This window comes from Chaetomium tenue (assembly GCF_020726465.1).
Source record: "Chaetomium tenue strain MPI-SDFR-AT-0079 chromosome Unknown F5144scaffold_4, whole genome shotgun sequence".
Classification (NCBI taxonomy): Eukaryota; Fungi; Ascomycota; class Sordariomycetes; order Sordariales; family Chaetomiaceae; genus Chaetomium; species Chaetomium tenue.
The window spans coordinates 1,911,481-1,927,433 of record NW_027117332.1 but is presented as its reverse complement, the minus strand read 5'-3'; the positions used below and the strand labels follow the sequence as shown (position 1 = coordinate 1,927,433).

General features: G+C 57.4%; 7 protein-coding genes across 7 annotated transcripts; 5 read left to right on the top strand and 2 right to left on the bottom strand.

The window, feature by feature from the left end:
- Positions 1-1,264: 1,264 nt before the first annotated feature.
- Positions 1,265-1,754, top strand: F5144DRAFT_234562 (uncharacterized protein). The gene has a single exon (XM_066783280.1). The coding sequence runs from the start codon at positions 1,391-1,393 to the stop codon at positions 1,661-1,663; it is 273 nt and encodes a 90-aa protein (XP_066643017.1). The 5' UTR covers positions 1,265-1,390; the 3' UTR covers positions 1,664-1,754.
- Positions 1,755-2,937: 1,183 nt separating this feature from the next.
- F5144DRAFT_234550 (Lactonase, 7-bladed beta-propeller-domain-containing protein) lies at positions 2,938-4,696 on the top strand. The gene is made up of 4 exons (XM_066783279.1): positions 2,938-3,594; positions 3,716-3,947; positions 4,019-4,249; positions 4,315-4,696. Exons 1-4 carry the CDS (start codon positions 3,191-3,193, stop codon positions 4,642-4,644), a joined length of 1,197 nt encoding a protein of 398 aa, XP_066643016.1. The 5' UTR covers positions 2,938-3,190; the 3' UTR covers positions 4,645-4,696.
- A 300-nt stretch (positions 4,697-4,996) lies between these two features.
- On the top strand, positions 4,997-5,962 carry F5144DRAFT_234506 (uncharacterized protein). The gene has a single exon (XM_066783278.1). It carries the CDS (start codon positions 5,057-5,059, stop codon positions 5,696-5,698), a length of 642 nt encoding a protein of 213 aa, XP_066643015.1. The 5' UTR covers positions 4,997-5,056; the 3' UTR covers positions 5,699-5,962.
- Positions 5,963-8,222: 2,260 nt separating this feature from the next.
- F5144DRAFT_234334 (uncharacterized protein) lies at positions 8,223-9,237 on the bottom strand. Its single transcript, XM_066783274.1, has one exon. It carries the CDS (start codon positions 8,949-8,951, stop codon positions 8,295-8,297), a length of 657 nt encoding a protein of 218 aa, XP_066643014.1. The 5' UTR covers positions 8,952-9,237; the 3' UTR covers positions 8,223-8,294.
- A 661-nt stretch (positions 9,238-9,898) lies between these two features.
- Positions 9,899-10,953, top strand: F5144DRAFT_234371 (uncharacterized protein). The gene has a single exon (XM_066783277.1). It carries the CDS (start codon positions 9,996-9,998, stop codon positions 10,752-10,754), a length of 759 nt encoding a protein of 252 aa, XP_066643013.1. The 5' UTR covers positions 9,899-9,995; the 3' UTR covers positions 10,755-10,953.
- Positions 10,954-11,744: 791 nt separating this feature from the next.
- Positions 11,745-13,974, top strand: F5144DRAFT_490097 (uncharacterized protein; the record flags this gene model as incomplete). The annotated part of the gene is made up of 3 exons (XM_066785774.1): positions 11,745-12,140; positions 12,192-13,648; positions 13,713-13,974. The coding sequence occupies 3 exons, from the start codon at positions 11,745-11,747 to the stop codon at positions 13,972-13,974; spliced, it is 2,115 nt and encodes a 704-aa protein (XP_066643012.1).
- A 925-nt stretch (positions 13,975-14,899) lies between these two features.
- Positions 14,900-15,522, bottom strand: F5144DRAFT_234341 (uncharacterized protein). Its single transcript, XM_066783275.1, has one exon. It carries the CDS (start codon positions 15,438-15,440, stop codon positions 14,964-14,966), a length of 477 nt encoding a protein of 158 aa, XP_066643011.1. The 5' UTR covers positions 15,441-15,522; the 3' UTR covers positions 14,900-14,963.
- Positions 15,523-15,953: the final 431 nt, after the last annotated feature.

Sequence of the window (15,953 nt, the reverse complement as noted above, 5' to 3'; positions counted from 1 at the left end):
CACATCGTTGGTCACCAAACCATTCACAACGAGGCGAAGAGACAGGTGGCCCCCGTTCCACACACGCAGGTCATCACCCGCCACATCCACACAGCATGTACCCTTCTTCCCCGGCCCTGGCCCCCGGCCACCAGGACGACACCCTGGAGCCGGGCACAGACCCCCAAACGGTATATCCCGGGGGGCGTTGAAGAATACGCCCGTTTCTGCGCCTAGCTTACTAGTCAGGCAGCCAGCTACTATCCGATCGTTCCACGGAAGTTCGACACAGGAGGGCATCCACCCCGAAGGGCGCCCATCTCCTGTGAAAGTGGGTGGAGTGCGGGCTCGCCGGGCCCCAAGCGCAGGAAGGCCGGCCAGCCTTGTCCAAATCGGTCACCAACTGCATGGGCCGGCCTCGTTGATCAGTGAGCGATTCGGTGGTTGAGAAGCCACTGACAACGGGCGGAAAGAAGAATGTGGGTCGCACGAACCGTCCGCTGACTGGCTGGGAACGGCTAAAAAAGCGGTTAAATTGTGATTCTGTGGTTGTGGTGGATTTGAGAAGACTGCGTAACTTCAGCGGGCGAGTGACTGGCCTGGGGAGGGGGGGGGGGCGCGAGCAGAGCAAGTCCCGGCGCTAACTCTTTAGCTTGGGGTGTGAGGTGGTGGTTGATGCCAACTGATGCAGCCGTTTTCTCGTGGGCAATTGTAATTGTGGATTACACAGTATGCAGGCTGGCGAGCGCTCAGACACCGAAGGATTCCCATCTTTGTCAGAGGAGGCGTACGAAGTGTGTACATGTATGTACATAGGCGTACATACTTCAGAGCTGTGGAGTGGTCCGCAAGAAACAGGGTTTGCTGATGTTGAGTTTGACGCCACGATGTCGAGAGAGAGAGAAACCCTGACTGACTGAAGAGAAGCTGTGGCAGGGGAGACAAATGGAAACTACACAGTAAGCCAACAACAACCTGGGATCCGTTTGCGATAACTGTTGGCTGGTTAACTCGTTGTGTTGAACTTGCTGAGACCTGCACTATGGCGGTTTCTGGTGCGACAGTTTCAACGGCGTTGTAGGATATGAGGCATGCGAAGGATGGAAGAGGAAGGTGGACAACAACAGATGAGAACCGGCAATGGACACGATTGCTGGTGCGTTTTCACTGTTAACATTAAAGGGTATGGAAATCTTGTTTGGGTCAGCCAAAGAATGGTTGGGGGTGGTACCGTAAACGGTGAATCAAGACTTGGCAACTCCCTCGAAAGGACCTGGAAGTTCAATTCGGATCAAAGAGAGACCGTATTCCGCCTTGAGACGTGATTTCCGTCCGTCCTCCACGTGCCTGACCAGGCATCCATGGCCTGCCTTGTGTGTTTGTGTGACGCGATCAGGGAGAGGCTGAGAGGATGCGGTTCGTCGTGCCGATTTCGGCTCTGCGACAGTTCCTTCCCGGGGCTTCAACTTCTCCTTTGATCGAAGCTGCAGCTACCCGCGGAAAGCCTTTACCTGAACGGGACAGGGCCGGTTTTTGGAGGATTGAGGTGCCAACTTTATTGTTTGGGGTACGTGCGAGTCCATCGGACACTACTGGAACAAGGCCCCGAAATTCCGGGCCTGGGGAAACAAAGTCCGACAAGAGGATTCAAATGGCCGTCGGTGGTGTTCCTCGTGACAACTGAGCATTAACTGTGGTGATATCGGAGGCCGCTTTTGGCTTTGGGTTGACCGGGAACCAGGCCACCTCAACTGGTGATGGAATCAAAAGCAACTTGAGCACCAGTAAACAATAGTTAAAACAAATCTCGGTAAGACAAAACGATGACCTAGCCTCAAACACCTCAAGCGTGTGTTGGCCGACTACCTATGACGCAAAGACGCAAACAATTATTAATTGCAACCAACCTTGAAACCAGCTGTCCTCGTTGGGTGTCGGTTCCATGTTGGCGGCGTTGTTCCAGTGTGGCAGCGTCGGATTGTTGGATGGGAGTGTGTGGCCGCTTGTTTCACAGCCAGACAACCAGCCAGGGGAAGAACAAACAACAGGCCTTCCACAGCTCTTCCCCGCTTCTCCGCGCGCTTGGCTTGCCGCGCCCCTGCATGCGCCGCCTTGCAGGATCCCCTTGGGCCCCACTTGCCAGGTTTGGTTTCCATTCTTGCCCCCATTCTTACCCCATTCTTCGAGTTCAGGCCGAAAGGATTGGACGACACGGAAGGAACACCTGCGGACAGCTCAGAGCCCATGGCCCATAGCCCAGAGCTCATCGCCCATAGTTAGCACATCGCCCACAGCGCATCGCCCATAGCCCAATTGTGCATGCAATGCAGTGCAGCATGCGCCTTCCAACTGACCTAGCCACCTAGCCTCCTCGCATGCGCCTTCTGGCGGGCCTCGTCCAGTCAATTCCCCCAACCCGGTTCCTGCTCCGACGGCGTTTCGTCGTAAATCAACCCTCCCCACTGCTTCCTCGCTCTCTTAAGGATTCATCGCTTCGAGGCCGCCAGGACCCCAACGGGTTAGATCCCGCCTCGACCGGGCCGGATAGATTAAGGCCCCAGCAGCCTAACGGCGATGGACGATTCCCACTGGCTGTCGGTGGTCTCCAAGACCTCCACCCGTTCCCCAATGGAAAGCTGCGCCGCGTGCAGCCTCCGTCCGATCTCATCCATGCGGAACCAGGCACAGGTGCTCCCGTTCCCTAATTGATGACTGTTGCAAGGGGTAGCCTCTCCGATGTTGATTTTCCATCAACCGTTGGCCACCGAACAATCCACCAACGCGGGGGCCCGGGACAATGGCAACAATGCGGGTTGGAACCGGCTGTAATAACTGGCTTTCATTTGGCGCAATGAACAATGCGATGCCCCCCTGTCCAGGGGGGGGCACCTTTGAGCTGTGCGGGCCGGGACAAGCGCCCATTGTGCCGTTTGTCAACCTCTCACAGGGCCATGTGGCACGATCGACACTCCTTCAGGCGCTTATTAGAAGGGTGTTGTCCGCCGCATCTGAGAACATCCCGAAAACCCAGAAGCCTACCTATAGCCCCGGACATTCTTTCGACAAGAACATAGAAAAGTAAAATAACAGAGCTTGACCACCAACGCGAGCTGCAACACACAGACAGCAAAAAATACCCACATCGACCGATCTCTTGGTCCCGAAAGCGCCGCACCGACTAGCGCCAAACTAAACCTTTCTAAAAGACGCCATGCGGACTTCTCACGGTGTTGCCGTTGCCCTCGGGGCCGGCTTTCAGCTCGCTACCGCCGCCCCGGTCTGCGGCGGCGGAAGCACATCCGACACCCTCTGGGTCACGACCTACCCCATCGGTGAGGGTGCCGGCGAGCTCTTGACCCTCAAGCTGGAAGGCTCGGAGCTCTCATCCGTCGCCACGTCTGATACCTGCGGTCCTTACCCCTCGTGGCTGACCCAAGTCGACGACGTTCTCTACTGCGTCAACGAGGCCTGGGGCGGCGAAAACGGCGATCTTGCGGCCCTGCAAATCGGCGCCAATTCCAAATTCACCGTGCTCAGCAGCGGGAAGACAGTCGGGGGCCCCGTGAGCACCATCGTCTACGGCGACGAGGGCCGCGGATTGGCTGTTGCTGATTAGTGAGTTTTCCCCCCGAACCCCCTGAAACCCCCTTGTATGGTCCGGCACCCGTTCCGCCAGTGGGCCAACCATACAACGTCCGGAGTCCAGAGAGCAGAAGCGGCTAACACGTGAATTTAGTGCTGGTGGCGGTATCGACACCTTCGACATTTCCGACCCCGCGGCGATCAAGACCCTCGTGTCCAAGGTCTTCCCCGGCCGTGACGACGGCGCTGCCCCGCCGCAGGAGCAGTCCCGGCCGCACGAGGCCATCTTGGATCCCACCGGAGACTTCCTCGTCTTCCCTGATCTCGGTGCCGATCTTATTCGTGTCCTCAGTGTGGATAAGGCGACTCTGCAGTACACCGAGAAGGTATGTAAAACCCCGTGCCACGTACTTGTCAATGGCCGTTTTGGATCCCAAGATACTAACTGACTTTACAGACGAGCTACGAGTTTGCGCGTGGCACCGGTCCGCGCCACGGCGCCTTCTACAAGTCCGGCGACAACACCTACTTCTACGTCATCTGCGAGCTCTCCAACCTCCTCCAGGGCTTCTCCGTCGCCTACAACGACGACAAGTCCCTCACCTTCACCCAGCTGTACAACGCTACCACCCACGGCGCCACCGACGCGCTCCCGGAGGAAACCGCTGCCGCCGAGATCTTCCTTGCTGTAAGTGAATCACTCGAAGCGCCCAAGTTAACCCAATCGCACCTGCTAACGTAACAACCCCACAGCCCAACAGCAACTTCCTGACCCTCTCGTCCCGTTTCGAGAGGGCGCTCTCGTACACCGTCGCCAACGGCACCGAGGTCGCCTCGGACCCGCTCATCACCTTCTCCATCGGCGCCGAGGGCAAGCTCACCCACGTGCAGACCGCCCCCGCCGGCGGCATCAACCCCCGCCACTTCTCCTTCAACAGCGACGGCAGCCGCGTCGCCTCGGCCCTGCAGTCCGACGGCCGCGTCGTCGTCTTCGAGCGCGACGTCACCACTGGCAAGATCGGCAAGGTCGTCGCCGAGACTGATGTCGCCGGCATGCCCAACTTTGTCTCGTTCAAGCAGTAGAGCGGGATTTTACCTTTTCAAAGAAGGGGGGCTTAGATTTGCATTCTCTTTGGCTTTAGTTGTTGTTTTGTTTTAGAGAAATCCAAACCCACTAAAAGTTGGTTCATCCTACAGCTTCGTTGGTTTTGCGAGGAGTGAGCCTTGAGAAAGGCAAAAACACCAAAACAAGTAAATATTCAAAAAGAGACATATTGTACATACTATCAACACCATGAATATGCCTCCTAGTGCCTTGTGAAGAGTGACCTGACCAAGCAAGCAACCACGCAAGACCAGTCCACCAACACCAACACCAACCCCGCGAAAACCTCACCTTCTCCAACAAGTAAAGTAACAACCTCCCCTCCCCCCCCCCCCCCCCCCCGCCGCCACCGGCTCGTACCTAATCCGGTATTGCCCTCCCATCCATCACATGCATCTCGGGGGAGAGGGAAGATGTGAAACCGGGAGCGACGCGGTCGATCGTATCGCATCGCATCGCATCGCATCTTGCCAAGCCAAAAAGCGCACGCGCGCAAAATCGATCGATCCCGCACTCTGCCCGCCCCCCTTTCATCTCCCATCTCCCTCCCCATCTTGCATCTCGTTCCCTCGTCCCATCACATCCCATCCTATCATCCGGGCCCACCGCCCTTCCCCCTCCCTTTCGGCTTGTGAATTCCGTTTTGGGGGATGTTGGTCCGGCAGTGCTGGCGAACCGAACGGCCGGCAACCGTGGGCGTGGGTCTGGGCGGCGGGCGGGAGGGAAAGGGAAGTGGGGGAGGATCTCTCTCTCGGTGTCTGTGCTGTGCTTTGCGTGAGCGAGGGGAGGGGACACGGACACGGACAGCTCATGGTGAGTGAACAAGGCCAACAAAACGCCCATGCCATGTCTGTCATGCCATGGGGGTTTGGTGCTGTCATGTTTGTCAGGGGACTGGGAGATGCGGTGCAGGGTCTGGAGTCTGGAAGAGAGGACGGAATAATTTTTTCATCTTGGTTTGTCCGTTCGCGTCCGCCTTCGTCTGGGCCCTCCCTGAACGCACGGATCCAGATCCGGGGGATCTCGAGTTAGTCCCCATACTACGGATGTATCACCATCGCCTCGCGGTGTGGCGCCGGGTCGGGGTGGATTTGGGGGGGTGGGGAGGAGGGGGTCAATACAGTGTGGGCACTTTGTCGAATAGCGTTATGGAGTGGCTTTTGGGGAGGAATTTTGAGTTCAAGAGATCAGATGGAAGCCGCGGGATGCTCCGGTCTCTTGTTGTTGACCCACCACACTAACGTTAGCCTGACCGGGGAGAGGGGAGTGTGAGGGGGGGAAGATCGGCAGCATTCCGATCCGGTGCTGACGGCCCGGGACTGTTCGGTGTTAGCGGCAGGTGTTCGGAGGTACGGAGCTGGTCAGACGCCGGGACTCTGTGTGATGCTCGCTTGTGTTTGTGACTGACACTTGTTGTCTCTACATATATGAGTGAGACTGAGTGAGACAGCATCCACGCAGTGCCTTACGGTGGCGTGCTGGGCTGGCGCTTCAGCGGCGGTAGCTGTCTCGATTGCTGTTGCTGGTGGTTCGGCTTTGTCTTTCGGGTGGGGGGCAGTCTCAGTCGCCTCGCGACAAGTCTGCCGAGAACACCGGGCGCGCGCGAGAGTCTTGTGCGCGCTAAGGTAAGAGAAAGGAGAAACCAACAAGGTTCCAGACTAGCCGCATGTCACAAGCCTTTAGTGTAACGGCAGCCCCGATTTGGACACATCGGTCCCAGGATGGCAACACCACATTTTTTGGCTGGTGACGTGACAAGGCAGAGTTGGACCAAGCATTGAAGGGCCCGGCATCCTCGATCCAGAACACATGCTGCCGCTCATCTGCTGACTTGTGGATGACAGAGACCGCCTCTGACGACAAGATGCATCTGTTCCAAGGGTTATGAAATTGGCACTCGTAGCGAGACGCGGGGGCAAAAAAGGGCCCGCTAGTATTGGAGATGAGAGGGGTCGGTGGACCTCGTAGGCGCTTCACGGCGAGGACGGGGGCCTGCAAAGAGGTTTTTCGTGCAGAAAACTCCGCGACAACGCCTGCATCAGGGACGAAAACGGCGCTGGACGAGACCCTAAAACGGGCTATTGCCAACCGCATCTGTATATGCACGCTTCGCGAGACCACCTGGGCGCCTCACGGACCGCTTGGCTCGCTATCGCATCGTTCGGGAGGCGACAGCTGTGTAGACGCGGCGAGGCAGACACGGGAAGGATCCTGGAAGACAGCCCCAGCACGACCAGGTCGAGACTTGTGACCGACAAGGGACTTGGTGCGGGGATCCTGGGGCGTCAATGGCGTCTTGGAGCTGTCGGCCACTCTCGCGAGATAGATCACTAATATATTGGTTCTAGAAGAATGTGGTTGACATGCTCGATCTGCAGCGCATGGGAGGGGTAACCCGAACCGATGCTCGGGCCGGGCCAAATGAGAAACCTGTCAGCTGTGTCCGTAGTATAATCACTTGTTTATTAGGTGGTTGGTTGTCTGTGGGATTGTCTGAAGGCGAGATGCTCTCTGCCATTGACATCTCGCGGGTTTGTCAGAAAGCCACGGCCGTCGGCAATGGTCGGGTTTCCGGCAGAGGCATCGCACATCCCCCGCGGCTTGGCGTGTATGGAACAACCGCCCTCGGATGCTACCCAGCAAGAACCACGGAGATGAAACCAAGGACATCGTCGCGGGGATATCATCGCGGGCGGTTGATGGATCACGAGGGTTACTGCGCCTGAACTGGCCCTCCTCAGCCGTCCATGTGTGACATGAGGCCTAGTCCACGGCGATTAGGAGGCCGTAGCTTTCCTATGCGGACGAGAACTCGGTGGTTGACGGGGCCAAGGACCAGGTGGGGGGGTCCTGAGCCGTGGGGTGCCGCGCAGGGCCATCGAGGAGCCGCACGGGAAGGGACCGCAGCTGCTAACAATAACGTCTTTTGCTGTTGGACACAGGGGTCTGCAATATCGATTCCCGTATCGCCGCAGCCTGGGCGTACGAGGTCTAGATGGCGAGCCACTTCGGTGACAATGGTGGCGGGTGTCGATTAATTAATATATCGTGGTGGATTGAAGAGTCCCATGACCGCTCGGCTATCCAGGGGACGGCGCGGGACACGGCCAGGCGCCGAAATCCCAGGAGGTCGGGTTGCCGAAAGGCAGTAAAGTACTTCGTATACTACTGTCAGTGACTGTGGACGTGTTGTCGAGCAGCCCGCTGGCCCCTCTCCGCGTTGTGGCGAGCCGCGTACAGATTGTGATTACGGAGGACGGGATAGTTAACGGAGGCCGGGATACCTTCGGTGAGGGTGATGAGCTTTGGATTTCCCATCACTAGTGTATACTGTGCGTGCAGACATTGTCCAGGATGTTCCTCTTCTTCCGCAGTAATCAAGGCATTTGGCTGGCCATCCCCGGACTTCTTGATTCGGCATGCCTGGTCGGAAGCCGGTATTTCTGTCGAGGTTACTTTGGGACTTGTATGTACAGATCTGTAACCCGATATTCGTCTTTTGCTTCCCCATAGTCTTCGGTCCGCTGTTGAGATGGTGGTGAAGTACAAGGGTTTAATCGCAAGTATTCGGACCGAAGCCTCCTTTGGTGCCCAGTCAGAGAACTGTTCTGTACCAAGCCACTAACGACTAACGCGCTCGGCTGCGCGACGCATGCATGTGCGGAGTACAGGGGGGGGACTGGAAGAGGCCAGCATGAGACCAGCCACACCAATAACGGACCGCACCATCCGTCAACGTTTTTGCAAGCCACACAGCCCCACGGTCGCGACCTGGAGCAGACGGTCGGGTCATGGCACCGACCCGAGGTGAGCGGAGTGGAGTTGCAGGTGGATCCTGGACAGGAACAGCAAGGAGTCCTCTGGAGTCTCTCTCACAGCATGTCTGTGCGCCCGAGATTGTGATTTCGGATGGCGATGTGTGTGTTGCTGGAGGACCCCTGGCGAGCCAGTGAGCTTGGCCTGAGTCTGGGCGACGGCAGAAGATCCTGCCATCCATGCCATCGTCATCATCGTGGTCGCCCTGCTGCCCTGTTGGACCCCCAATCTCGGAATCCTCTCGGTTACTTACCTGAAAGAGGACACACGGCTTGCCTCCTTGCTCACTCGACACGCACACGCCGCCCGCAGGCCAGCAGGCAGCTCGCAGCTGGCGTGTGGTGGCGATCCCGGAGTGGATCGTGGTGGTGCTCACGGGACTCGTCGCAGCGACTCCCTTGCCGCGAGGCAGTCCTTTGCGGCTTGCGAAGCTGGAGGCTGGGAGGCTGGTGAGCATCTGAGCATCCATCCATCTTCACATTCACATGACTCCTTCTTTTGGAAATGTGGACAACGAGACGGCAGAGGCAGGCGGCACGGCAGAGTTGATTAACTGGCTAGTTTGTATTCGTATCCCGTCTGGTTGGATGGGCTCGGCATGGGAATGCTTGTAGACACGGCCCAAGGCGAGACCGCCTTCATCCCAGGTGGGTGCAGTGGTGCAGACCGTCTGCGCGCTTGTTGCTGGCGCGATGATCTTGAACCGCCTTGGGACCAAGAGCTCGCCCGATGTGGGGTGGAGGGAGCTTCTCGAAGCCTTCTCCTCATCCACGACGAAACCCTTTTTGGTCGAATACCGCGGAGAGCCCGAGCGTGGGCTGACGTGGTTCGACAGCCAAGAGATTGTGAGGAGCGATGCTCGCAGCTGCCGGATTTATGCTAAATCAAGGGCCACCGAGTTTGGCAATGCTTTGGAGAGGGCGGTTGTGTTTGGAGCCCAAGAGAAATTCAAGGTGCGTTGCTGATTAGTTATAAGATTGCCTGGTTAAGCCTGGGTTGTGGTTGTTGTGTGAATTGAGCACATGGTTTTACCAAGTAAATATGGTTTGTGGGGAGGCGAGACAATGCGGGCTCCAGAAAAGAAATAATTACTGTGTAGGCGAATGCAAAAAGATGGAAGGTGCAGGGTTGATGGCTGTGGCTTGCTGTGTCAGCGGCTCGACCGCAGCTGAATTTCTCACTTCTCGTCTCGTCGCTAGTCGCCAGCCATTCGTCCCATTACAGGCATCGACTGGTTTGGGTTTCTGTTTCTGGAGTCACAAGTTCGTGGGAGGGGTGGACCATTTGGCGAACCAGCCAAACCAGCCAAACCAGTCCTAGTCGATGAGGTGAAGTCAAGAAACCGGGCCACAAGGCAGGGTGTGTGTCTCACCAGACTAGTGCTCGCCAAAGAGAAGAGCTGCACGAACGGGAGAGGGAGCGTTGAGAGCAGGCTTAACCCGAGTGTATCTAGTCAAGTACACAGTAGTGTAGGTGGTTGCATACTCGCCCACACCATCCAACTACCCAGCCAATGTTCGTACTCCCTTTGCCCGGCGGCGAGGTTTTGGCCTTGATTGACCGTGCACTTCATCACCACGAACCGTTGCTGGGCGAGATGATCGGCGGTTGCCGAGCTGAGCTTCGAGGGGATTGCGCGGGCCCTTGCATGGATTGCCGGTGCCGAATCTGGGAGCAACGGCGACAGAGAAAGACCTGGAGCTTGTGTGCTTGTCTCTCCTGTGTCCTCTGTGTCCTGTCTCAGACTCTCTCTCTCTCTCAGCAGTTCCATGTCCGTCACTGCCCATCTCTGTTGCGCACCAATCCGCGCGCCTTCTCAGAGCCCATGTCGGTGTTACATGTCCAGGACGTGTCCGACATGTTAGAGCATGCGTTGGGAAACCTGATCGTGAAGTGTGGAAACCCTCGAAACTGGATGGAAGACAAGATTCCAAAGCCAAGGGGAAGGTGCGGAGGTCGAGGGTCGCCCAGAGAAAGGCGGCCCAGTGAACGGTTAGAATCAGAAACCCCACCCCCGCGTTTCTCTGGTTGGCAAACCCTCCTTCATTTGCTTCCGTCTCCTCCACACCCGGACCCGACGACCCACCCTCATCCCAGGTCGTGCTGGTCGACGGTGTGTGTGAATGCCGTGGCTCATCGTTGCCCATTTGCCAGCGATGACACGACAACCCATGGATCGCTTCATGCAGCCTCCCAGAACCCCAGAACCCCAGAACCCCCGAAAGCGAGCGTGCAAGGTCCCAAGGTCCCTCGGTCCGGCATCGCTCGCTGAGAGGACCACGTCCGCTTTCGCACGCTAACCGTTAGTCGCTCAGCTTGGGCACTTCCGGAACAGGCTCGACGGGCTCAACAGGCTCAACAGGCTCGACAGGGCGACCCCAAGATGCAGAGAAAAAAAAAGCGACATTTAACGCACCCCACAACGCGCCTTCTTTCGAAGAGTCCATGCAACCCTGCACAGGGGTCCTCGACTGCGACTCCACAGCAACCTCAGAGCAGCGCTCGTCCCCCTCATCCCCAGCCTACCCTTGTCCACCACAAATGGATCTCCCCCGGTTGGCACTAGCGCATGCCACCCCGGTCCCTCGCCGTCCCGCCTCCGTTATGGCTGGCCTTCGGCGCCCGTAACAGGACCAAGCAGCTTCTCCCCGCAAAAGCCAGCCGTTTGCGTTAGCACAGTACAAACGCCACAACTTGACACGCGCAGGCCCATGTCTGGCTGTGATTAAAGGTGCCTCCGGGGAACAAGCGGTACTGCACAAGGACATGCTCAAGACGAAAAGTGACCGACCTACACCCCCCCCCCCTTGATTGGAGTCCCCAGTTCGTCTCGGCAAAGGCTGACCCCGTGTGCGGGATGAGATACATATGAATCCTCCAACCCGACCTTCCGTTCCCAAGATCCCGGAGAACGCTTCCCACCTACCACCTACCTAACACAGTACTTGCCCCAACCACGCCGTCCGCCCCGGAGCTGGCCCACCAAATAAAACCACCACGCCAAACCAATCACCCGGCACTTGCCCTCCGGTTCTTGTTGGCAGCGGCACGATAATGCGAGTTCGACTACGAAGCACGGGTTTTAGTGATTTTGGAGTTTGCGGCGTTTGAATAATAAACCGTCAACTCGATGTTGGAACAGCCGCTGTCGTTGACCGGTCGTCGATTGGAAGGAAATCAGCAGCAAGCACCCGCCTCCCCAGTCGTGGGTAGCTCGGGTATTTGGAAGTCCGTCACGGTGTCGCAACCCAGCCAATTCAGCATGTCGCCGTCCTCCAACGGCGACTCACCGCATTCGGTCACAGCCACCATGACGACCGCTGCCAGCGCCACCGTGGTTAGACAGCAGTATCCGCTGCCGAATCGGGATTTCACCGTCGACATCCCGTCGCCCCAGCTCGCCGCTGGTACCAATGGCGCCGGCCTGCTCAAGTCGCCAAACTCGCTCAAGGCGGCGCGGGCTTCTTCTAACTTCAGTCGGGAGGGCATACTTGGCTCGGCCCAAAAAGCCCGGAATTTATCACAGTCGTCAGACAACAGGCCAGACGGAGTCCCGAATGGCATCCCAAAGTCCACAAGCGAAGAGAGCATCAACCCGCTGAAGAGGAGAAACACAGATGCAGCAGTAGATTATCCGAGGAGGAGAGCGACCATTGCCGTATGTGCGCAATCGCAATGGAGCCGCATCCCTGTGCTAACTTGTCGGTAGTGCGAAGTGTGCCGCTCGAGAAAGTCGCGATGTGACGGCACGAAACCAAAGTGCAAGCTCTGCACGGAGCTCGGCGCGGAATGTATCTACCGAGAACCCGGCATCAAGCTGGACGCCGGCGACAAGCTCATCCTAGAACGCCTCAACCGGATCGAGAACCTTCTCCAGATGAATATGGTGGGCCACGGCAATGGCATAAGCTTATCTCACGACTCGCCAAATATGAGCAACGGCACTGCTTTAAGCGGGGACAATCTCATGATGCGAAACGCGAACAACGAGTTCGTCTCCATCATCCCCAGTGGTGGCCTGGGCACCTGGTCCGCGAACTCCACCAACATATCAACCATGCCAAAGGTGCACACGAATGCCGCCCTGCACCTGCTACAATGGCCGCTCATCAGAGACTTGGTCTCGCGGCCATACGACCCCCAAATCCTACTTCAGCTCGAGATGGCCCGCGAACCGCTGCATTCGCTCGCTAAGACGCCTTGCGTGGATTTGTCAAATACCAATGCTTACATCGAGGCCTACTTTGATCGCGTCAACATCTGGTACGCCTGCGTTAACCCATATACATGGCGGAGCCACTACCGGATCGCGCTATCGAACGGTTTCCGAGAAGGGCCAGAGAGTTGCATCGTCCTCCTCGTCTTGTCACTCGGCCAAGCGAGTCTGCGCGGGAGCATATCGAGGATCGTTCCGCACGAGGACCCGCCCGGCTTGCAGTATTTCACGGCTGCCTGGTCATTGCTCCCCGGTATGATGACCTCCAACAGTGTTCTTGCCGCGCAATGTCACTTGCTGGCCGCCGCCTACCTCTTCTACCTGGTGAGGCCACTCGAGGCATGGAATCTGCTCTGCACCACGAGCACGAAACTGCAGCTCCTGCTCATGACGCCAAATCGAGTCCCCGCCGACCAGAGAGAGCTTATCGAGAGAATCTACTGGAATTCGCTCCTTTTCGAGAGCGACTTGTTGGCCGAGCTGGATCTGCCCCACTCGGGCGTCGTCGCGTTCGAGGAGAACGTCGGCTTGCCTTGCGGCTTCGAGGGAGACGAGCAGGAGGCGGTCGGGCGGGACGAGCTGTGGTACTTCCTGGCCGAGATCGCGCTGCGGCGGCTCTTGAACCGAGTCAGCCAACTTATTTATTCCAAGGATTCGATGGCGTCGACGACAAGTCTCGAGCCGGTCGTCGCCGAACTCGACTTCCAACTGACGCAGTGGTACGAGAGCCTGCCCGTGCCACTCCAGTTTCCCTTTACGCGCACCATGCTCGCCGATCCGGTACAGACGGTGTTGAGGCTACGATTCTTTGCCTGCCGGACCATCATCTACCGGCCCTACATCCTCGCCGTTCTGGACAACGAGCAGGCCATATTAGACCCCGCGGTGCGGGACAGTTGCACCAAGTGCCTAGAAGCCTCCGTCCGGCAATTGGAGCACATTGCCGCGCAGTAAGTTCTTTTCCCATCCCTCCCATTGGCCGATGATCCCTCCAATCTAACCAATTGGCCGCAGTCACGCCGGACACATGCCGTACCTTTGGCAAGGTGCGCTCTCCATCGTGTCGCAAACCTTGCTCGTCATGGGCGCCACAATGTCACCGTCGCTGTCATCCATCCTCTGGAGCCTCGTTCCCCACCGCGAGGCTATCGACCAGATCATCAACGATGTGGTCATGGAGATCGAACGCTTCGCCGTCCTCTCTCCCAGTCTTAGCCTGTCCGCCGAGATAATCAAGGAGGCCGAAGTCCGGCGCCGGACCTTCTTGAGCGGTTGATCCGTTTTTTTTCTACAGGGCACCCCGGACATTTGCCCCGAGCTTGCATCTCGCCTAGCTCGTCCTCGACCACGCTTCCGGCCCTCTGGGAAACATAGTGGTTTCCCGCATCACACAAAACCCCACGACCCGATCTCGCCTATTGCCAATGCATGGAGCCGCTGCACGTCTGGCGCGCATGCCCAGCACGCCAGGAGAGTCGACCTGCATCAAACACCTTTTTACACAAACACCCGGCTCCGTTACCAATGGAAACGAGTTTTGATGTTGGCACCGCTGATGGCTCCCCGAGGAGCCGGTTGCCACCCTCCGACAATGTCTAGGGATTCCAACCATGGATGCGAGAAAAATCCACCATGCCCCCTCGATCGCCGGCGCTGGCGCGCGGGCTACTGCACGAGGAAGTTGGATCGTCAAACTTTGCGCCGAAGCTTCCCCTGTTCCTTGGACTGGGCATTCAGCCCTGACTGGACAATGGGGTTGGCGCCAGAGCGCAAGCTGCTGGGAGATCTGCAAGCTTGGTCTGGGGTTACACGCTGCTTTTCTCAGAGCGAGTCAAAATTGCCCTTTTGTTGGAGCGAGGCTGCGGATGACCTTGGATACGGCTCTCGCGGCCCGATGTCCCGCTTCAACCTGTCCCATCCCCGCTCCCCGCCTTCTCTTCTTCATGCACCCCGTCCTGGACATCAACCGGCGGTCGGGGCCACAATCCTCTTTTTATTTTACCTTTTTTGCACTCTTGGGCCCTCGGGTTCGGTTTTTTTTAGCGTCACGGACGGGATATTGGAGGGGGTAAAACTGGTAGGGGCAATATACCGACCACCGTTAGGCGTTGTTTGGGGGGATGGAATACCTTTTTGAGGACAACTACGTTTTGGATTCTACCTATGTGAACTTCTCTTCTGGCATTATCTCATTTGGTGGATATATCCCCGGGTTTTTAGCATGAAACATGTACCAGGATTGGCGAAAGCCACATGAATTACGTTTTACTGGTTGCTGGGAGAAGGAACATGGACATGTCGCTCCGTTGTCTTTGGTGGCTCTTGGACTTGACCTGATTGATAGTTGAGTCTTTGGATCAGCGGATCTTCCTCATCAAAAAATCTACGCAGTAGCATCCCCAAAGCATATACACAGTACAATAACACCCACCATCGGCGGCATTTGACCCCTATTTTTATCATGTTTAATCTATTCCTTCCTTCCTCACCCCGACGCTGGCATGTCGATCCCTCACGGACCCACCGCGACGGTGTCGGTGTTGCGGGGTTATCACATTCCCCAGAACGAGCCCCGGAATACCCCAGTTTTCCGCTCTTTTTTTCTTCTTGGAGAGGAGGAGGAGGCACGGGAGGGAACACCCACCCCTTCCCCTCCCCCCATCCTCGCCGGGCCCGTCTTCCGCAGCCACATGCAAGGCCCCTGGGCCCCCAGCTTCCCCGGGGCATGGATGCGCGCCGCATGTGGCAAGGCGGAATGGGCGACGTTTCGCTGCGAGGGGGAATTGATCGGAGACTTTCTCCAATTCTGTTTTTTTTTTTTTTGCGGGTGCACTTCGGCGGTCTATTCTGATTGAATCATCCTGGCATCCTCTTTTTGCCTTGATTGACCGAGGAACCGACCTATCTACCTATGTACCTCACCTCGTGACTTTTGATGGCTTGTTGGTTGGTACGTTTGGCGAAGAGAAGGCGGGGTTGCATCATGCACCACCACCGACCGACTTGCTGGACGAACCATTCCACTCACGCAGTCAACTAACTTGGTTACTCCCCCGCTGGCGCCGGCTGGCCCGGTTGCTGCTTTGCGCATCGTATTGTGTGGGCTTGGTGGGTTTGTTCCTTCGTCAGGGGTCGGAGTTGCATGCATGTCGGTATGTATGTATGTATGCAGGTATATGTATGCACATAGCGGACAAGAGGCCTGGTCGGCCTGCGAGGGAACCCTCCCCCCCATCGGGTAGTGGAGATCTTCAG